Source organism: Corvus kubaryi, unplaced genomic scaffold, assembly GCF_017639235.1.
Source record: "Corvus kubaryi isolate FWS band 111438036 unplaced genomic scaffold, C.kubaryi_AGA036_p1.0 split1-65, whole genome shotgun sequence".
NCBI classification, from domain to species: domain Eukaryota; kingdom Metazoa; phylum Chordata; class Aves; order Passeriformes; family Corvidae; genus Corvus; species Corvus kubaryi.
In genome coordinates this window covers 2337413-2359636 of record NW_024582080.1, presented here as the reverse complement: position 1 = coordinate 2359636, position 22224 = coordinate 2337413, and the positions used below count along the sequence as shown (strand labels likewise).

Sequence of the window (22224 nt, the reverse complement as noted above, 5' to 3'; positions counted from 1 at the left end):
TCACTTATGTTGGAAAAGATCATTGAATCCAGCTGTTAACCGAACACTGCCAAGTCCACCACTAAACTGTGTCCCTATGTGCCGTGTCTTTTAAAAAAACACCTCCAGGGATGGTGAGTCCATCCCTTCCCAGGGCAGTCTGTTCCAATGCTTGACAACCTTTTCTATGTCAAAATTTTTCTTAATATCCAGTATAAACCTCCCCTGGTACAATTTTCTCCTATCACTTGTCGCCTGGGAGAAGAGGCTGACTCCCCCACCCAGTCACACCCTCCTTTCAGGCACTTGTAGAGAGGGATAAGGTCCCCCCCGAGCCTCCTTTCCTCCAGGCTAAACACCCCCAGCTCCCTCAGATGCTCCTCATAGGACTTGTGCTCCAGACCCTTCCCCAGCTCTGTTGCCCTTCTCTGGACACACTCCAGCACCTCAACATCCTTCCTGAACTGAGAAGCCCGAAACTGACCACAGGATTTGAGGTGCAGCCTCACCAGTGCCAAGTACAGGACTGTAGATTCTAGGGAAAAAAAAAATCTGGTTACAAAGGCTACAAAACGGAAGTGTTGACTTCAAAAAGTGTGACTGTGGGTAGAGAGCCATGTAACAGGTGAAGACTGAAAATATTCAATAAATAAAAGAGGTTTCTGATAAATAAAAGAACTTCCTGATGTAGTTCTATTACCAAAGCACTATCATGGTTTGTGAATCCAGAGGGTTTTTAAGCGCACCATACTCTCATGTAGTTAACATAGAAGCATTTCTTTCCCAGTAAAAAAAAAGTCTCTGTTAAATAAAGCAGACAGCCTAACAGAAAGAAAAACAACCTTTTTATTGAATGGGACCAAGGGATCTTAGCTTAGTTATATTTACATGTGCCACACAGTCAAAAAAAAAATTAATTTTACCCATATTCATTTTTACTTATATACATTTATTTAAATAATGGCTCCACAGATAGCAGGAATGTGTCTTCAAAATGCTGGTCAGAAAACCTGTGCACAGAGCGCCGAGCGTTTTCTCTGATCTCCAGTCTTTTCTCAGGAGACAAAGAGAAGATATAAGCCATGGTCTCAGCGTAACTGTCCTCGTCTTCTGCCAGGAAGCCTGTGACATGTCCTTCATGAGGTACCACGATGTCCAGTTTGGGGCCTCCAGAATTGTGAGCCAGGATAACTGTGCCAGCTGCCATGCATTCAACCACTCCTGTAAGAGATACAAAAAATGCTGATATGAGGGTGCACATCATGTGCTTTGACCTTCTATAAAACACTGGAAAGTTAAACCAACAGTTAAATTCACTACAGACTGCCATTCCAAATCAGCTGGAAAAATACAGTGAAAATGGTCCTGTAAGAAACACAAATTTGAATTTTTCAGTTCTAAGGACTGAAGTCATAGTTTCTCTTAAACACGTAACACTGAAATTAGAAACTGGATATAACGGGTTAATTTGTTGTTCTTGTAACATACTTGATTTTAAATGTTTGGAAGATGCCATGAAAAAAGTTGACTATGCACATTTCAATCAGGTAATACTCAGAAGTTCAGTATTTTGCAGATGAACAAATCTTTATAGCTTTTGACAACTCAGCAAGACACTAGTAAAAACTGATATCTCTACATCTTTATTTTTGATGGAAGAAACTTTAATGAAATGGGAATCAGTAAGCTTTCCTCAGCCAATAGCAGGGGGATAGGAACAACATAATGTATACAGCAACTTCAATTCTCCCCCACGGTTCCAGAACAGACCTCAGTAATGCTGATTCTTCTCAGTTCTCATTTGATTTCTATAAATTCCCTCAGCTCAAACATTGCCTACTATAAATAATGCTCCAAAGTTTTGGAATATGTTTTTTTTATACATAAAAACCCTGTTAGATGAAGGTGAAATCCTGCTCAAATTCAAAATCACAGTGCAATTGCACCACTTTTAAAAAAAAATTAACAAAACTGTTCTGTGTGAGAAAAAAAAAAGACAATTTCCAGTACTTTGCAGTTGCTTCTGAGAGACAATTCAGTGTCAATTTTTTTATACCAAGTTCCTATAGACCATAAACTACTACTCCTGACACTTAACCTGAATTCTAATAAAGTCTGAAGACATTAACTGCAGTTTAATTACATTACAGCCAAGTATGGCATCCATCTGCTTGGCTACTAATTTACCCAACTGTTGTAGATTTATAGCAGATGGGCCCATCTAATCCCAACAAACTGAGCCCCATAATTAATTCTGGGTCCCAGCTCCTCTCTAGCATTCTGCTCCATGCTACACCAACTAATTTAAGGGCTTGATACATTTGCCTCAGCAGAGATACCTAATGCAATGAGATGGCCAAAGGCACCTGGGGGCATCTATATGGGGCTTACTTACACCAGACAGGATGTGTGGGAGACTCACACCCCTGAAAGAGCAGCTGGAGCCCCATGACATATACTAGACATTTCAAATGGCATTTGAGGCAGGTGAAACACACAAGCAAAATCTCTGACATGGATGTCTACACATGAACTGTCTCTAAGCTCCCTGCACAGTCAGTGAAGCCAACAGGGCACAATTTAAAGTGCTGAAACAGAAGGACCTGCAGCCTCTTGAAGCTCCAGAAGGCTAGCAAACCTAACCCAAGGACAATAAGGTGACCCATGACCTTGCAGGGCTATAGCTGGAGGTCAGCAGGACATTCTGGGCAGCACAGATGGGACTACCTCTGTGTTTAGGTGACCAGAGGATGTACAGAATTAGGAGTCTATGACTACAGCACTTCAGCCTGCACTACAGTAGCACCTAGTGATGCATCATCTGCACCACACCTGCACTGCTCCTGTAGGCTTTACGGCAGCTCCACTGCCTCCAGTGGGAACAGGAGCTGGAGACCTGCTTGGCAAGCAGACCTCTGTGCTGAGACACCTAGGGACAAGCAGCTGAACACTCAGGAAATGTACTGACCGATCCCGAAGTGCTCATTCCACATGGTATGCAGGCCAATGGTGGCCTCGGCCAGGTGTCTCTTCAGCTCCTCAAAGGGAATGTTTATCCTGAACACCACATCGTCACTAACTCCCAGCTCTTCACACAGGCATTTCAGGTTATTTACACGCTCTTCATCTTGCTGGTTACGACAGCCACCAATTAAGATCAGCTTCAGTGACGGCTGCGGCCCCACTCTCTCTTTCAGCAATTTAGCAAAGGCTCTGATTTGCAAAGGATGATCTTTTTCAGGCCTGAACTGGCTGACAGAAACAATGGAATATTCACTGGTGCTCTTTTCCACTTCCAGTGGAATATCCAGGAAAGTCTGAACATCGCATGGTGGATACACAACACTAGTGCAAGCCCCAGCTCTCCAGAGGGAAAGGATGTGATTCAGTGTCCAAGAAGAATTCACCATAACCACATCACTGCAGGAACCAACCAAACCGTACATGAAAGCGAAGAAGTAGTAGTAGACAAGCTTAAATTTGCTGAAGAGAGGACTGCTTGTAATGAAGGCAGCATTGTTAAACCTGGTATCCTGATTCCTCACGACAGAGAGCATATCGGTGCTGATAGTGGGATAATGGACGTAGCATCCAACGCGACAACCTCCTAGGTATTTGAAGAGGGGAATTGTGAAGGCATAACCCATTGAGTCAATATAAATATCAGGAACACACTTCAGAAGAGCTTCCCAGCCAAGGAACACTGATCCTAAACTTTGTCCCAGCAAAGTGAAGTGAGGATAAAGAGAAGCTTCCACAAGGAAGCGTTTTTCTAGAAATACAAACTTCACAGGATGGATTAACTTAATATTGAATCTTCTGAAAGCACCTTCTACTATTTCTTCTCCAGTGGCATCTCTATCCCCAGTGTAAACAACACATGTTACATTTCTGTACCTGTAAAAATAAAGAAAAAGAATTTCAAATATTGTTCTCTTACATTTTTCAGCAAGGAACTAAAATATAATCTACTTAAAAGTACTCAAGAAGAATGTGAGAAGAAATGTCTGGCCAAAAAATGATTTTAACTAAATTACACTTTTCCTTATACTTCAGGTTTTTTCTGATCTGCAGAAAAACATACGGCTGAGAAACTGGGGAATATTTTCATTTGAGTAAAACATAAAAGGAGCTCAGTATTATTCTACAGACTTCAGAACACCCTGCCCTACATTAGGAGAGATCTGTCTAGCATATAGCCTGAGAAAAATGAAAATTATGGCAAATCAATGGATGTACCCATTTTAAATCCACTTTAGGTATTAATTCGTTTTGCCCCCTGCACCAAGAGGCAAGTGTAAAGATGATCAGTTATCTACTGAGGAGTTATGACTGTACAAAGTTCCATACCAGTAGCGGAAAACTGAAGAGGAAGGAGGGTTTCTCTTAAGGAATGAAAGGAAAAAAGTGAGAGGTGCCACAGCAGGAAATATCAAAATCTAAAGGCATGAAGTAGAATGCAACCACATGAAACTCAAGATGTAAAATAAAATGTAAGACCAGTAGATTAATGACACCCACTTAAATATGTAAAATGCCAACATATGCATAAAGAATGGCATCAGAAGCTAAGAATGAAATATGGTGTTTGATAAACACATATGCTTACTTTTTCTGGAGCGTTCTTATGGCACACCACAGGACTCTCTCCCCTCCACCTCCTGCATTACAATACGGATGAAAAAAGGCCACCAGCAGCGGCCGCTTCCCATCTCCTCCTGCTGAGCTCAACTGTTTCTTCCTTTGTATCCAGAGCCGTATTCCCCACAGCAGTACCACCAAGCAGACGCACAAAATTCCACTTAGAAATAACGCAGGGAGTAACAATGAGCACAGCAATCTGAAACAAGCCAGAAATTTTAAAATATGTAATTGCTTTAAAGAAATACTATGTATGACATCGAGCAAGGAGTGTTTAAAGGTAGAGTTGCAGGGAGTTGAACAATTTCTTGAGTTCTTCTAATCTCAGAAATCACCAGTGTGTATGACTTTTACAACTACAGAAATGAAATCACTATGCTGCGTTATGCGAAGATCTCTTTTTGCCCTGCTGCTACCTTGCAATCATTTATTATTGTTTATTCATGCCCTATATGAGTTATCTATATGAGTGTGCTCTACACACTTTGCATCCCCTTAGCAACCTGGCAACACACAACTAGCAGAGTGACTTCTAAATAGATTTTTAAAGGTTTTTTCGGTCCGATCTCCTCTTTGGCTCGCTCTACTGTGAACTGCTTTGGTGCCGAGTTACTGGGGCCAGGCATTTCCCATTCCAGCCTTCAGCTCCCATTCCCCGGAGGCATGAAGAGCTATGCCAGCTGTCCAGAGCAACTCTGTGCGGCTTCCCTGTGCAGAGAGACCCGTTTCCTCCCGTCTCTCAGTCACTGACAGGCATATTCCCTCCGCTCTCCACCGCCTCCCTGACAGCTCTCCTAATCCTGCAGCGGGAGGATTCCTGGCCCAGGAGCCTCGCAGGGAGAGCGCCTGTGCCGCAGTGCCGCTACGCTTTGGGATAAACAGCGTTTACTCGGCCGCTCCTGCTTACCAAAGGAGCGACCCACGTGTCACGACTGACACATAAGGAAGCACTTTCATTTTGGGCCGGGAGCGGCGGAAAAGCACATTAACCCACCCGAGCCCGGCGGCACAGCGCGGAGCCGGGCAGGGGCCACGCCGGGGGGCCGGAGGAGCGCGGCCGGGCAGGGGCCGCCGCCCGCCCTCGCTGCCCGCCCGCCGCCAGGACGCGCCGCCCCCGCGCCCCGGTACCTGAGGAGCCCACACAGGCACAGCCCTCCCGCCACCATCTTGGGCAGCGCCGCGTAGCCTTCCCGGCGGAAAGGGCGGCTCCCGGCCGGCGGGGCGGGACCAGCCGGGCCGCGGATCCCGGCTGGCAGCGCCCCGGAGGGGCGGGAGCGGCACTGCCTCTGCCTCCGCCTCCCCCTTCAGCTCCTTCCCGCCTCCTTCCCCGCCTCCTCCTCGCCCTCGCCCCACCCAGCAAACACAGAACCCGTACTCCCGTGAAAGGAGGCAGTGCAGTAGGTTGTGGAGAGGACTGTGCCACTGCTGGGAAGCGTTTTTCCCAGAGATGTCAGAGGAGAGTGGACAGCAGCACAGCACTGGCACAGCTTAGTCAGACATAACCCGTGCTGCTCCTTGAATTGCCCTGCATCCTCCTCAAGTGATGTCCTCGGGTTCCGCGGGCAGGATGGAAGGGGGGGTACTGTGAGGAGGCGGAGGCCTCCCGGGAACACGGGGTTTCTTCTGCATCCCACACTCCCCCAAGTTTTGCCTATGTAAATGCTGGCCCTTCTCGCTAGCCAGGAGAGGAAGGGGCTCGATATCCTGGCTTGCAGCCCTGCCATAATCTCCTGCTTGTCAGTGAATTCCTCACTATCGAGAGGGAGCTGCCTGCGACTGTGTGCAGGTTGATGTTGTGAGGCCGAGGGCAGAGTGTCAAACACAGCCTACGCCTGGCACCGTCTCCAAAAGGATCCCAGGAACATGATCATGGGGTCCATTTCCACTGGAGGTTATCTTTAGCTGATACACTTTTTCCCTTGGCTTTGTCTTGATCGGAGAGTATAGGCACAGACCAGAGGGTCAGTGTAGCAGTAAGACTGAATGGTGCTGTTTTTTTCAAAATCTTACTAATGATGTGTCAGTCCACGTCAAGACTTCATATACCTAAAATGTCTTCCTTGGAACAACTTAAGGAACTCATCCTGCTCTCCGGGGTCCTGGGAAGCATTTAGTGAAAGTATCAGACTCTCTAGATCAGGAGAGACTTTGACAGAACAATCCGAAACATTTCTGATCTCCTGTCACATTGCTACATGTTTCTTTTCTCCCCACCACATACTCAATTTTAAAATAATAAAATGCTTTATATGGGAAGTTCGATCCAGATAACTCATTCTTCAGCCTCTTGCAGAATTGAGGCTGTCCAAAATTTGAGGGAATTTCAAACCTTGTTTCTTTAAACAGGACCTTTCCAAAAGGTAAATTGGAAGAGGTCTGTGGGAGGTCCAGCAAACATGGCCTAACATTTCATTTCTGAACCAACAGCTCTCATAAGGAGGGTGCAACAGGCATTGGTTTCTCTCCCTCAGTCTTTTGCCTCTTCCCTGACAGAGCTGTTGCCTTAAAAGCATGTAGAATGTTTACGGAATAGATCTCTGCTGGATTTACATCTCTCAACACACCTTTCTTTTCTCAACATTTGAAGATTATTGCCTGAGTTCAGAGAGGAGGCAAGTTATTCTAGGGAACAGGAAGTCCAGACCATTTTAGATGATGAAATTTATGTTTCTCCCCACTGACTTGAAAAGGAGCCCTTAGTCACTCCCTTGGAAGGTATGAATCTTAGACCAAGTCTTTAAGAAGCTGAAGGACCACAAGTCACAGCTTAATTAAGATGAGACTTAAGTAATAATGGTGGAGAGTTCCTGGAAGCAAGAGGACTAATTAATGAGGGACACACCTACATATCTGGCTTTTGAGTTTCACTTGCTTGTTTAGGGAACAATCTGCATGATGGGGGGAGTATCAAATAGTTTTCTCAGCTCTAATAATTCATAGTTCACAGAATCACAGAATGTCTGAGCTGGGGAGGAATTGGTTGGATGGATGCAGCCAGAGAGTTGTGGTCAATGGCTCAATGTCTGGGTGCTGTAGCTGGCTTGGGGCAATCCCACACACGAGTACAGAGTGGAAGAACTCATTGAGAGAAGCCCTGCAGAGAAGGGCTTACGCAGTTCTCATGGACAAAAAGCTGGACAGGAGCTGGCAATGTGCAATTGCAGTCCAGAAGGCCAACAGCATCCTGAGCAGCATCAAAAATAGTGTGGCCAGCAGAGCGAGGGAGGGAATTCTGCCACTCTCTCTGGTGAGACCCTACCTGGAGTTCTGCATCCAGCTCTGGTGTCTTCAACACAGAGGAGACATGGACCTGTTGGAGCAAGTCCAGTGGAGGGCCATGAAGATGGTCAGAGAGCTGGAACATCTCTCCTATGAAGGCAGGCTAAGAGTGTTGAGTCTGAAGAAAAGAAGGCTCTAGGGAAACCTCATTGCAGCCTTCCAGCACTTAAAGAGGGCTTATAAAAAGAGGGAGGGTGGCTTTTTACATGGAGAGGTAGTGATAAGACAAGGGGCAACAGTTTAAAACTAAAAGAGGAGCGATTCAGATTACATGTTAGGGAGGAATTCTTTATGGTGAGGGTGGTGAGGTACTGCAACAGGCTACCTAGAGAAGTTCTGGATTCCTCATCCCTGGCAGTGTTCAAGGCCAGGTTGGATGGGGCCCTGAGCAACCTGATCTAGTGGGTAGCAACCTTGACCACAGTAGAAGGGTTGGAAGTAAATGATCTTTAATGTCCCTTCCAACCAAAACCTTTCTATGATTCTGTGACGTCTGGAGGTCATCTTCTCCAGCCCCCCTGCCCAAAGTGAGTACCTAGAGCAGATTGTCCAGGACTTAGCCCAGATGAGTTTTGAATACCTCCAAGGATGGACGCTGCACAACCTCCCTGTGTAACCTGTGCCGGTGCTTGGTCACCCTCACGGTAAAGAAGTGTTTCCTGATGTTCAGAGGGAACTTTGCATGTTTCAGTTTGTGCCCATTACCTCTGGTCCTGCCACTGGACCCCAGTGAAAAGAGCCTAGCTCCTCTTTGCACCCTCCCTTCACACACTGATGAGATCCCTCTGAGCCTTTTCAAGGCCTCAACAGTCCCAGTTCGCTCAGGCTTTCCTCACAGAAGAATTGTCCCACGCTCTTAATCATCTTAGCTGTTTTATTTTTTTTTTTTTAGTTCCTCTAGTGGTAATTAAAACCAGATGTATTAATACTTCCAAAGTTCTTCTGTTATCTTTTCATTAATCACAGGCTATTCAGCTGCTGATGTGAGCAGTATGAAAACTGTGCTGCTGACAGACTTGCAGACTGAAAAGCTTACCTTTAATGTGCGAATGGCCAACACAGGCTAACTGAGTCATCGACACTTAGCAACTTACCCACCTTCATGCATATGTAGCAGAGGATATTGCATGCATGCATTTAGGGTACTGACAAGAACTTTAGCAGGACCAGTGATGAGCTCTCTGTGGTGTTCCCACTCCAGCAGTGAGAATGCAATTCATAACCTTGTCTGTAAAAATTCCATAAGGCTGACATGCCAGCAGAAGTAAACTAGGCTTGTTATGAAGTCAGTTTTGTTTTCACCTTCCCAGAGATGTACCAAGTTTTTAATCTTCTGTTGCCTCTGTAAGCATTTTTTGTCCTGTTTTAATTGCTTTCCTTATTAAGCTCCTTACTCTAAAGAAAATGGGCTTTCTAAAGTGAACAATATTTAGAATAAATAGAATCCACTCACTGTGTGTTCTCCCCAAGCCTGCAAGGCATTTGAGACAGTTTTAAAGTATATTTTTGTAACTCTCATTCTTGCTGAGTACCCCTCATATGAATAACTTAGTAAGATAAAACCACTGGCAAGTATTAATAGAAAGAAACTGGATTAATATTGTGTAAGGATATTCATATGACAGTCATGTGGTCTGTTATACTTTCTTCTACAGTTAGTTACTTTCTTTCAGAAATATTCACTGTGTAGCACCAAGTCTCTTGTTCAGGGCTGCTGTCTGAGCTACCAGAATGCCTGGGACCGTTTTTAGTGGACGGAATCTCAGATCGTTCATATACACAGTAAGTTTTTTCACTTTTGTATGTGTCTTGTGATAGGCTGTTGAACATTACAGTACATTTACTCTTCATTGCATTGTAACAGGAGGCAGAAATAAAGTTGCACCAGTTCTGTGCTAAATATTTCTGAAGCAAAACGCAAGCATTGGCAATAAATTATGGCATTGATAGGAAAAACACTATAGGGTTATTTTTACTGATATCTTTTAATATTGAAGTTGCTAAATATAAGCAATTCTAGTAATTTCTTTTCCACTGTCATCTTTAATTCTGAGTTACATGTTCTAGGGCATAGGTGTTCACACCACATATCTGTGAGCAAAAGCTGCCCTGCTTTTTTTTGGCAGAAGCAATGAAGAATTAAACAACTTGGATCTACAAATAATTTTTGCAGGAGAGCCTATAAAGCACGTTTATTTATATCACCAGGCAATTTATGAAGGTTGAACCCATCTCTTTCGATTAACAGAAGATTATTTTCACACAAATTGTCTCAGTTGGGCAAGGACCACGAAGGAAAACAAACTGGTTCCTGTAGATTTTGACAGTGTTTTAAACTCCCATGGAATCTAAACATCTGCCATTTTTTGGGGTGGCTGAAGGAAATGTTTTCAAGCAACCTCAAGCACCGGCAGAAATGAGATGGCAAATGATGTACCCCTAATGATAACATCACTGAGCTTGCAAAATAACATGGGGACTCATCTTAAGTCCCAGCTTTTTCAGATGGAAGTTTGGAATTCTTGAAGAGCTAGGGGCCATTTTGCTATCACAGACCCAAACCCTTTTTGCTTTTTATTTTCCTTTATGCGGATAGTAATATATTTGTGGCCATCTGCACCTAATTAGGACATGAAGGGGATCATGAAGGACCACCTCTTTTACAGTCATACCTTAACACCTGCTTAAATCAACTATGGAACTCCTCAGGGAGATATAAAACTTCACTGTGAATTTTTTACTGAGTGAGCTGCTTCCATTTTCAAACTTTAAAGGATTCACAAAACTTGTTCACTGCACTGACTTGTTAAACGTGCATTTTGCCACATGTGTTTGTGCCCACCTCTCTGCCTGTTTCAGGAAGCAAGGAAGAGTTCTATTCAGATGAAAATCCAAGTTGTTTCACATGGAGCCAGGACAAAGCAGGATTTGCATTCTGTGCTCGTGTCTGGTTCCTTGGCACTGATTAGGAAAGAGAAAGGAGCCAGAAACTGCCTGCAGAGCAGGACAGAAGGGAGTTGGAGGAGACTGTTTGGCTAGTCCAGGCATGAGATGTGGGTACTGTGCCTCATCACCTCCTCTGACTTATTTCTATTCCAAGGATGAAGAAAGCTTGAAAGGTTGGTGATTTTCCCATGAAGTAGATTCAATCAAAGATTCTCTTTCAGGGGTGAACCGGGGCTGCTTAAAAGTAGTTCCCTGCTGCACTACCTTTTCTTTCAATAGGCAGAGGTACCAGGAGGGAATGATAAATGAATTGAGCTTGAATTTCCATGGCTAACATCTATGCTTTCCAGGAACTGAGGGCAGTTAATAAATCTCAGAAGGTTGCTCAGCAACTCTCAGGGTTGGTACCTTCTTTTATGCATTGGTTTTGACTAAATGTGTCCTTGGAAGAAACATTCTTTGCCTAGAGAACAGACTGATGTGACCTCTGGAAATGAGAGTATTACTGAGAGCTGAATAAACTCAATTTCAGAGTTAGAAAGCTTTTTTGTGTTTTCCTTTTCTCACAACTTCAGGCTCCCAGGAACTGTTTCTTTAGAAGTCAGATGTCTCCAGTTTCCTCTGTGTCCTCATGCAATAAATGAATGCTGTTTTTACAGTGAGTTTGAATCATGATGAGCCAGTGTGCATGGCATAGGAAACAGCCCAAGACAATGTCTGCATTTGAAACCAGGATTTTAACTATATTTCAATCCAGGTGTTAAATATTTCAGATAAAAATACTTGTAAACAGAAAGAGGTTTACTCTGTATTGCCATTTCCCTTAGATGTTTTTCAAAGCAACTGTTTGCATGGAAGAGATTACAAAAAATTTGTAGCAGTTTCCTGTGTTGATACTTTCATCCCTGACTGTTGCTTTAGTTCTGACATTTGTACCTGAATTCTTACCAATTATTGTAGGCTGCCAGTGTTACATTATTCAATAGGGAGTTATTATCAGGTATTCCAGCAGAAAAAAACCAAAGGAACATAAAATAAAAAAAACAATGACAGCAAATATATTTTCATTTTTATTTTTTATTTCTCTTCTTCATTTCTATAAGTCTCTTCAGTGAATCAGTATGGCTCTATACAGGCAAGTTCTACTTATTTTCATGGTCACTTGAAGTATGTTTTTTTGCACTGATAGAAACTGGCAGCTCCATGCCTTTGGCTCTTGCCTGAGAGTTAATGTAAGGTTATGTGAGATAATAGATGTGGACAGGGCACTGTTATATAGTTCTTAGCCCTGGATAGCAAATAATTGACAGGACTTTTGTAGAAATGCAAGTTAGCTGAACAGCAGCTCACATACGTTACAGTTTTGATCTCTGACAACTGGAAACAGAAAAGCCTTTATTCCATGTTCTCATCAGAGGTTCCCCTCCTCACTTCTTGCCTACTGGGGCAGAGTGGGTCAGCCAGAGAGCTGGAAAATCTTCTTCCCTCTCTAAATTGAGAAGAAAAACGCACCTAAGGGCAGCACTGTATTTGGGGAGGCCCCGGCTGCTGCCCCTCGTGTCCCTTCAGCCCCACCATGAGTGCGGTGATGCTGAGGTCAGAGGTGTGTGAGCAGTGCTCTGGCTTGTTTGCTCGTGGAAGGACAGTGGTCTTGTCTTGGCAGCACGTGGCACAGTCCAAAAGGGCAAGAGGTGGAAGGCAGGTGAGAAGGGCCCTCATGCCAGCCTGGCGGGGCTGTGCCCGAGCCCTGTGACACAGGGTCACCTGAGAGATTGTGCTCTCTGCAAGAGTGAGGCCACAGAGAGGGCTCTGACACCATCTTGCCTTTTTCTACCCAGTAACTGCAACCATTCCACAGGGAGAGGGAAACAAGAAGTAAAAGACCCAAACAAAAAGTGGAAACCCTTCTTCCCAGGCAGAGTTTTGCCTGGATCGCTGAGAAAGCAGACAGGACTTTGCTCAAGGCACTATGTTGGAGGAGCCCAGCTGTGGTGAGGAGTGCAGCTTTCAAGCTTATTTAGGGATTTGGGAGTTTCTGGAAACTCCTCTCTTTGTGTATGTAGGTGGTTCCTGCCAGTCTGACATAGACAGAAATAACTGTTAAGATAAACTGAATTTGGTCTTGCCTTTACATATCTAGCCTGCCCTAACAAAGGCAGTATGTTTGTATTTTAGATATGGCATCTGTAATGCAAACACAAGATACTGTTTTGTTTTTTTTTTCTTGAATTCAGAGGCTGAGAAGTCGACTGGCCATAGAACCTGAAATACAAGCTTAAATGAGAGTTATCAGTTTCTGTCTTGTTTTTGGTGGGTTTTTTTTTTTCTTCTTTCTTTTTCTTTCTTTTTTCTTTTTCTTTTTTTGGTTTTTCTTTCTTTGGTACACTTTACAAGTATGATGTGATTTATGCTATTTACGTAGTCTCAGGTGCCTCATCAAAGCGAAATCTTTGTTTCTGTATGTCAAATGTGAGCACAAGAGTATTTTGAAACAAGTACTGGCAAGGAACTAATAGTAAGTGTAAATCGTGTGGACTCTACTGTTGGGGACAGCTTCGAGGGTATCTACTTTACATGGAGGTCACTTAAGACATAGGCTTACATCTGTATAGGGGAAAACTTAATTGCAGATTTGGCAGGGCATCTTGGGGTCTGCTATAAGTTTGCCTGCTACAGCGTGAATGGCTGCTTACTTTGGGGAAAAAAATTTAAAAAATCAGTCCTCTCATTTACTTAAATCACAATTCAAAGACTTATCACTTCATATAATCAAAGCAAGTGTAAGAGATATTTTTAAAATGCTACAACAAATACTGAAAAGTTTACAAAATAAAAGTGGAAGTAACACTTTTACTATTTCTTATTTCTAAATGTGGATATTAAATGTCAGTTCACAAGTAATAGCTCTTTGTTTTTTCAAATTAGCCTTTTAAAATAGTTACTTTTGTAATATTACTTATTCTCAAGTTGTATTTGAAATATTGCTGTTAAAATGGGTAAAATGCAGGTCCCTTTTCTCCACATGGAATTCTAAAAAGCTTTTGCACAAACTTCACAAGACAAAACCAGCTCCGAGCAAGAGTAAATCACGGACGAGATCAGAAAATTAAGTTGGAAACACAGAAGTAAAAATACTGGTTTTGTTGTGGCGCTGCCTGACAAGTTCTGCCAGCCTTTTTAAACTACTTGGTGCATAAGCATTAGTGGAAATCTTGACTCAAATTAATTCATGCAGATTGCAATTGTTCTTTGCACTTAAACCCTGACCCAAAAGGTGTGCCTTTTTGTGAGATAATAAGATCAGCCTGGTAGTTTCCAGGCTCTTGAAAACAAATTTCTGCAGTATGAACAGATAACAGAAATTATCATAATGAAACCAACACTACTAAAAGCAGGCAAAGTACCAAGTCCACACAATTGGCGATCATACCAAAAGCTGTGGAATGAAAAGAATCAGTACACATTTTGGGGCCCTGTTACAAACAAGGTACTTCGTTCAGTTTTGCTGGTTTCGAGCAAACAAACCTTTTTTAAATATTTGGAGAAGATTGAGTCTGCTTCCTGAAAAACTGAAGCCAAAGTCTGAACTGATTTGATTTGAAATGAGGTCATCAACTCTTATGCAATTTTAATCACAGCAGGTAGGAATTTGTTTCCCTGTATTTCAGATTTCCTTTTTTCCTTATAATGTAAGAAATAATGATCATGCTTCTTCATCTGTTAAAAGCAATATCTATACCATTAATGCTATAGAAACACTTGTGTATCTGGTTGCTGACAGTTTTCTTATGACTGTGGCCAAAGAGTTCTTTCTGATTTTGTGGCTCAAAACTATGTGCCAATGTAGGTAAAGAGAGAGTTTTGTTGCTTCTTCAATACAAATGAAGTATGGCCTTTTTCTTTTGTGTTGGGTAACAAGTATGTCAGTTAGGAGAATAAAGGACACAGTTAAGTACCATGAATATGACCATGCTTCCCTTGAACTTTCAGCTGCAATTGATTGATTCATGGGGGAATGTGAGGCTTGAGTTGCTTAGTAGGACTGAAAAATGATTGTGGGGAAAGCGCAGGGATTTGTTTGAAGAAAAAGTGGATACCTTTACTAACTGCTCCTCTTTTAGCTTAAAGAGGGCCCTGACAGAGGCCTGACAGAGGTTTCACACAAGGGCTGGGTGTTTCACACATTCCCTCTCAAGCAATGTTTAAACAATTTGTTGATACCTGTGAGTTGCCAGCACTGTTGTTTGTGATATTACTATGAGTTTTGCAATACTTTACTTCCCCCCCAACTTCTTTTTTTTTTTTTTAACTCAATGCTCCATTTCCTGCAGTTGCCTTATATATGTTAAAACCAAATACAATCTAACTTTGCTATGATTGGGGAGCGGAGGAATTGAAACATTTTAGCCGACTGCATCCTGAAGACAAATTAGGAATAACTCAAAATATTGTCAAATATGAAATGACTTGTGGTTTAGCCTTGTATCATTGTTTGCATGCCTCATTGTATTCTTGTGATGATTGTATGACTGTGTTTTGGGATGACTGTATGATTGTATTTTGGTGGCTTAAAATGATGTCTGAAGAGGAGAGTAGGAAAATGATTAACATCCAAAGGCAAGACTGGATTTCTAGAGTGATATATTAACACCAATACATCCCTCTTTGCACTGACATGAAGTGCACATATCTGAACTGATTCCTCTTGTCTGTCTGAGAGATTGCTGCCTTAAGAGTAAGGCTAACTTTTCTGATGTGTTAAGAGGAAGGAGATTTGGCACAAAATAACCCCCCTTTTGTTCCGTCTGGATCTCAGGTATCACAGGGACTTAGGACAGCTGAGTGATAGCCCATTCAGATCTAAGCATCAGAAATGCAGAGCCAATGTGGCACTGCAAGTCCAGGTGTGCTCAGTAAGAAGCACCACGGTTACAGATGCACAAACATTCACTGTAAGTCTGGTTGTGCCCAATGAACTTTCACAGCCACATCTGAAGTCTGGTGGCATTCAGTAACTCTCATGGCCAAGTACAAGGTAGTGTCATTTATGGAGCAACAGAAATGCAGATAGTTACTGGATTGCTGGTGATAAATACACCATCTGAGAAGCATGAGTGAATACACAAAATATGAATAATACAGCTGGTGACAAAGACATTAAATTGCCAGATGGCTCTATAGGGCTAAAGTACAATCACAAATACAAGCTTGATTTCTAAATTTCCCAAAGAAGCACACAGTATAGCTAAGTGTTCAAGTCCTACTTCATAGGCATTCACAAAGGTGGAGTCTCCTTTAGCCTCCTGCCCCACTTAAGCTATATCTGTATTGTTTTCTTTGAGGGAGGGGAAAAAGGGAAATGTTAAAGTTGATGTCATTTCATGTTTAAGTGTAGTTTGAGAGACTTCGGTCATACATGTAAAGCATGTACAGGTTTTAGTCTGTTAGCATGTGCAGAGGCATGAAAAGTAATATGTATTTTTGAGTTAGTGAAGCAAAGTTCAGCTTTTGCTCACCATTTGGGTCATTCCTGGGGCTTAGTTCCCGTTAGCTGCACTGTTTTAAACAGGGCATGACCACAACACCTCCGTGCTGCTGCACCCTTTGTTTCATGCCTCTCTTAGGGTGATACACCAAGCTCCTCCAGTGTTTCTGCTCCTAAGGTATGCAGTCACTTTGTTCCTGGTGAACTATAGCAAACTCATGTGCTCCTTCTTGCTGAACTTTGTTTTTCATTTTTTCTCCCCACACAGATAAAAGAAATAAGATCCCCTAACCTCCAGATCCACATTTTTTTCCTTCAAGCATCTCATCTTCCAAGGCATTGTTAAGAGTATTTAAGATGCTTTCTTTGGGCACAGAACCAGAGGGATTAAACGCAGGCCAGGATATCCTGTAAAGCCAAGGATGAATGCACCTGGGAAACAAAATTTATGTGAGAACACACTGTTCTTGTGTGTTTATCATGTAATCTGATAATGCAGGTAATATAAAGGGGAAAACACATGTTTTATCAGTTCTGAGCCTTTAAATCAAAGGGATTTAATTTTCTTGGAATGTCCTGTGTTTTCTGACATGAAAATGCAAACACCGTTGCTGGACACTAGCAGAAAGCTGTGAAGGCAGCAGACATGTCTTCTATTTGCCATCTGAATTCCGTGCTACCAAGCCAGAGTGACTCCTCCGGGTGAACATCCTAAGCTGTGCAAAATCCTGCCTTAAACCAGAGTGGTATTGGTATCAGATGAGAAGGGCAACATTGCCTTTCCTATTTCAGCCTTAAGTAAAATGCTTACCCTCAGTTTGCAGCTGACACAATTAGCTTAGTCTCTAAAGGGGCAATTAATTGAGATAGAATGGAGAAAATATTTTGGAAACCAGTAGCAGTCTGTTGGAGTGCAGCAGCAATCACAGAGGTTAATTCCAAGCATTTGCCTTACTTCCCTGGGAGACACTGCCAGCCTTGAGGTGCCAGTATTGGATCCCTTCCTGAAGTGTCTCCTGAACCATAAGAGAGTTGTGCAGTGATTGATGTGGGACAGGACCTCTGAGCTTTCAGTCTCATGTATTAATGTAAATAGGAATTACTTAGCTTTAAAAGATGCTTAGTGGTTTCTGCCTTGTGAATGGTGTCTCTTCTCCAAGAGCTGCTGGAGACTCTATCAGTGGCACAGGTTTCATTTGCCATCACTCTGCTCCAGCCCACAGCTAAACTAGGTACTGAAAGTGGTTAAAATATATCTTATGTTCCTTTCATCTGAAGAACTATAGCAAACTTTTTTCCCCCAGCCAAATAATTCTTTTTAATGTGGTCAAATACCTTGAAAGGTGAATGTGTTCAAAGCACAACTTCACGTGTTTTTTCTCTATCTCCAGATCAGTATTCAGGACTCTGCTGAAGGCAAAGGACTGTGGGACACTAAGCAAGAATTTCTCTCCATTGCTGTTAGAAACAAACAGATTTTTACCTTAGGGTTGCTCAGAAGATGTGGGGGGGAAAAAAGGAGGGGAATAGGAGAGAAGATACTCAACATCTTGTTATTCTGTCAGTCTAAGTTGAGCTTTTCTGGTGAACCTGAAATGGGGCTTGGGATATTTTTAATAGTAAAGATACTGTCAGAGATGACTGGATCAAATATATGCTTTATTGATGGCCAGAAACTGGAATTCCAGTTCCCCAAGAAAATCTAGAATTTGAAATTGCCATTATTTGGAATTTCTGAATATCTTTGATTTGGGATGAGAGGCCTGTTTTGTTTTAGAAGGACAAATATTAGTTTTTAACTTTATATATGTATTTAGTATGTAGTAGATGTAGCTTGGTATTTAAACACATTGTGCTGAAATTTTTCATGTAAGTCAAATTATATGATTTTCAATTGCTCATTTCAAAATCAGTTAAAATCAGTAATTCCTGAAATTATTTCACCTTTAACACAATTTTCTTTTTCAGTAAAATGTTCGAACTGAAGTCAGATGTTGTTCTAACTGGTTTCACTGATAAATGCAGAATGAACACAGATACGTTACTCTTTGTAGTAATTCTCTTTAGAAGAACCATTTCTCAAAATGTTTTCAAAATAACCCCTTAAAAAAGTTTACTATTATCACTGTTTTTTTATATTACGACAATGATACAAAACAGGGGTGCAGCAGTATTTGGAGTTTCGCTTCTCTGGCAGAAGACCTTCTTTTCCCAAGAACTGAGAATCCATAGTATTGGGGAAGTTATGACAGGGAGACAAGCTAGGATACTAATGTCCTGCATGGTGGCTTTTTGGACCACTTTCTATGTGACACGGGTGTGTGGGGTGTACCTCTGCCGTTGGAAGGAAGAAGAATCTGAATTTGTCCTGTCACTGGTTTTTAGTAAAGCTAGCTGATGGTATAGAGGCACGTTTTAGAAAGTATAAATATTATACTAATTATTTTGTCAGGTGGAGTGTCTGTCATTGATCCCTCAGGTTTTTGTGACGTGACAGAGATATGCTGAGATTTTGATCCTGTGTGCTAACCTCTGCATGGGAGTAAAGGTGTTACTTTTTCCTACAAGTCCAAGAGATTCTGATTAAATTTAAACCAATTATTTTAAGGCTTGCATGTGCAGTGATATCACTGCGCAGCCAGGGAGGGTGGAAATTGCTGATACATCTATTATACTTTATAAATTTTATAAATGCATGGCCCTGTTCAGCGGTGCCTTCAGAAGTGGACTGCACTGCTGTGGACTTGGGAACAGGAGATCCCACTTACTGTGTTAGCACAGTGCTGTGAATTTGCTGTGGGCAATCCCAGAGAAATATATTGGCTCAAGGCAGGCAAGTGGTGGTACCTGTTGTGTGTATGGCTGTCTGAAGTAGATGTTCCTGTTGTTGCCCAGAGAATTTAAGGAGAATGTATCTTTCTTCCTTTCTGGCACTAATTGCTCATTTAATTTTGTTTGGTTCATTGGTTTTTAGTAAAGCTTGCTGATGGTAAAGAGGCACATTTTAGAAAGTATAAATATTGTACTCATTCTTTTGTTTTCCCTCTTGAAACCAAGAATGAATGTTCTTGTGCCCTGAATGAGTGAAAGACCTTTGGTCTAGGAGCCTTATCTAATTAGGTAATTGTGGACATGTTGTCAGTGTTAGAAGGGACTTCATTTTATCCAAGAAAACCCCGGTAATTTTATAGAAGGAAACAGAACAGCGTTTTCCCTGTGTAGGAGCTGTGATTGTGCACATGGCCACAAGGAGCTAATGCCTGTCTGTGTGGGCTGGTTACGCGCTGGCTGCTGCACACAGGTCATGTTTGAGTAGCTTGTGAAAGACAGCCTTGGCTGAGCCTGCTGCAACGCCGTGTGCAGAGATCAGCAGTGCCGAACGCAGTTTGGAAAGCACGAGGGATGCCAATTGGTGGGAAACATTTAAACTGGCAGGGAGAGCAGGTAGCTGAGTGCAGCAAGCAGCCTACATAAGGATCACAGGTTCCATCTGGGATTTTGTGATGAATGCCTAATGAGCACATGGATTAGACGGACAGAACTCTTCAAGCTTCTGTAAATGTAGCTGAAAGAAGCGTGGCTTACAGGACACCAAATAACTGTTCCTGTAAAACTTTTGTTTGGTGTTGCAGTATTTAAAGTCCAGAAAAATAATGGAGAGAAAACTGGACAATAAAATGAAAAGGGAACTGTCCTACTTAGCTACTTTAAACGACAGAAACATATCCCTGGTGTCTATTCGTAAGCAGCAGGCAGCTCGTGATGTGCCTGAACTACTGATTATTGGTGAAAAGTCCAAGACAGCATCGCTGGTAAAAACAAGCAGTAACTTGCAGAAAGAAGAGGAACTTCCGCAGAGTTACTCCATGGGAATGACAGCAGTCAATACAGTTGAAAGACAGGTCAGTGAGCTGGTGTGTGGAGGGGTGTGGGGGTGTGTGTGTGCATGTGGGGAGGGAAGTGGTGTTTCTGAACTGGTGAATTTAAAACAAAGCATATTGGACATGGGTTGTATATTAAAGGAGGTTAAACCTCCTTTATCTAAATTGTCTCAATCCCCAGCATGGATGCCAGCCCCATAACAAGCAGTACAAATGCAAAGTCCTCTGGAGATCCTCTGAAAATAATCCTTGAAACGAGATGTTAATGATGACTTGTGCCATAGAACCTAATGAGCATTGTTTCAGCTCCACCTCTAATAATACAGAGTGGTGATTCTTAGGAAGGAAACATAATAGTATTTCTTCTTTTGAGCTGCAATTGCTTGAGTAGTTTGACAGAAGCTCATACTAGTTTGTTCTCTGAAATAACAGAAATTGCAGAAACATTAAAAGGTCCTTATTGTAGGTAAGTAGTTTATTTATATCTACTAAGTGGGTGCTAGTGAAGTTCTTGATAAATACATCTGTGGCAACTTTTTTTAAAGTTCAGTGTTGTATATAACTGTCGTATTTTTGGAGATTAACTGCTGTGGTGAAGAGACTTAGATCAATGCTCATAGAAACATGGTGAGGTTTATTATTTTAAAAGAGTTTTTGCTGTTTAAAATGTATGTACATTGCAGTAATGTAGTTTGGATCAGTGAATATTGTGAATATTTAAGGAAAAGAAACTCTCAGAACAAAACTCGGTTGGAGCATGGCACTAATAATGCCAAGGTTGTAGGTTTGATTCCTGCATGAGGTATTTGCTGAAGATTTGGACTTGATGATCCTTGTGGGTCCCTTCTGACTCAGAATATTCTGTGTTTTCATGTTCTTTGAAACTATGTATGCTTAGAATGGCTGAAATAGTGTCAAACTGGAATGAAATAACAGCCAGAAGAGACCAAATATACCTCAAGGCTTTTTCTGCCTTGAGTTACTTCTTGTATTATAAATGTTTGCTAGAAAACAATCCTGACATAAATGACTTTGTTCTACCAAAGGATCTCTTCTCTGTATTCAGTTCACTGAGGTATATATGTTGCTATGAAGAACATCACAAAGAGGTTTGCCTTGTTTTAATTCTAAATTATAAAGACATTTCATTTACAGCAAGCCTTTCCCCTTTCCCATAAACCAAATGTGGTTTATACAGTTCCCTTTAATTTAAAAGTGCCTGCTAAGGTCTCTGAGGTTTGTTGACTACAGTGTAGGTGTCATTTCAGTAAGACTGGCTGCAACTGCCTAAACCTTTTCCCATCATCTGTACTGTTAGAGAAACCTGATCCCAGATGAGGAATAGCAGTCCCTTGGCAGAAGCATTAGTATAATCAACTTAGTATTTTGGAAACAGAAGCTCCATAAAGGCTGCTTGGTAGTAATATTCTCATTGAATCTTGATATTCAGGTTTAGAAGGTGTTTTTTCCCTCGTTTAAGACTCAGGAACTGTTTGAAAAATAACAAATTGTGTTATAAGTAGGTACTGAATATAGTAGCTACTGACATTTGTTCATTTTAGTTTGGGAGAAGAGGGAGAAACAACAACCAGTTAAGATCTAATACATTTAAACAATATGCTCTAATGAGATGTACTGAAAAATGTTAAGGAGGGAGAGGATTGATTTTCTGTCTACTCAGAAGTGCTGCTGTTACAGGCACAAAATTGAAGACTCGTGACCTTTGATGTTTTTGTGGCTGCTCTGCCCTCATTTTGTTGTTCACTGTCTGTCTATAATAAACTGGGAAACATCTGAAGCGTTTAATTATTAGTATGTGGCTTTTCAGTGTGTGCTGCTGCTGCCTCAATCCAAAGCCATGAATCAGGCGGTTGTGAAAGAAGGAAGTAGGGAAGGTAAAACACAGATAAGATAATTCTTCGGCAGTTGTGTGCTCAAAGGTAAGAGGGCAATAACTGATTTCAACCCACAGAGGTGCAGGGAAAAGAGCAGCCCAAAACTTCTGGACATCGT

General features: G+C 42.0%; 2 protein-coding genes across 8 annotated transcripts in view; one reads left to right on the top strand and one right to left on the bottom strand.

The window, feature by feature from the left end:
* Positions 1 to 807: 807 nt before the first annotated feature.
* On the bottom strand, positions 808 to 5856 carry ALG11 (ALG11 alpha-1,2-mannosyltransferase). Its single transcript, XM_042014266.1, has 4 exons — positions 5749 to 5856; positions 4589 to 4819; positions 2948 to 3876; positions 808 to 1200 (listed from the first exon to the last, which is right to left on the bottom strand). Exons 1-4 carry the CDS (start codon positions 5784 to 5786, stop codon positions 929 to 931), a joined length of 1470 nt encoding a protein of 489 aa, XP_041870200.1. The 5' UTR covers positions 5787 to 5856; the 3' UTR covers positions 808 to 928.
* Positions 5857 to 9568: 3712 nt separating this feature from the next.
* Positions 9569 to 22224, top strand: part of ATP7B (ATPase copper transporting beta) — a 43192-nt gene continuing 30536 nt past the window's right edge. For 2 of the 7 annotated variants that reach the window (XM_042014214.1, XM_042014213.1), the window contains exon 1: positions 19701 to 20232. In XM_042014214.1, the coding sequence (XP_041870148.1) occupies positions 19984 to 20232 (249 nt within the window). In that variant the 5' untranslated portion in view covers positions 19701 to 19983. Of the gene's footprint in view, positions 9682 to 10922; positions 11019 to 19695; positions 20233 to 20481; positions 20678 to 22224 lie in introns of those variants that run through there. The other 5 variants (XM_042014215.1, XM_042014219.1, XM_042014217.1 and 2 more) reach the window with 5 other exon arrangements.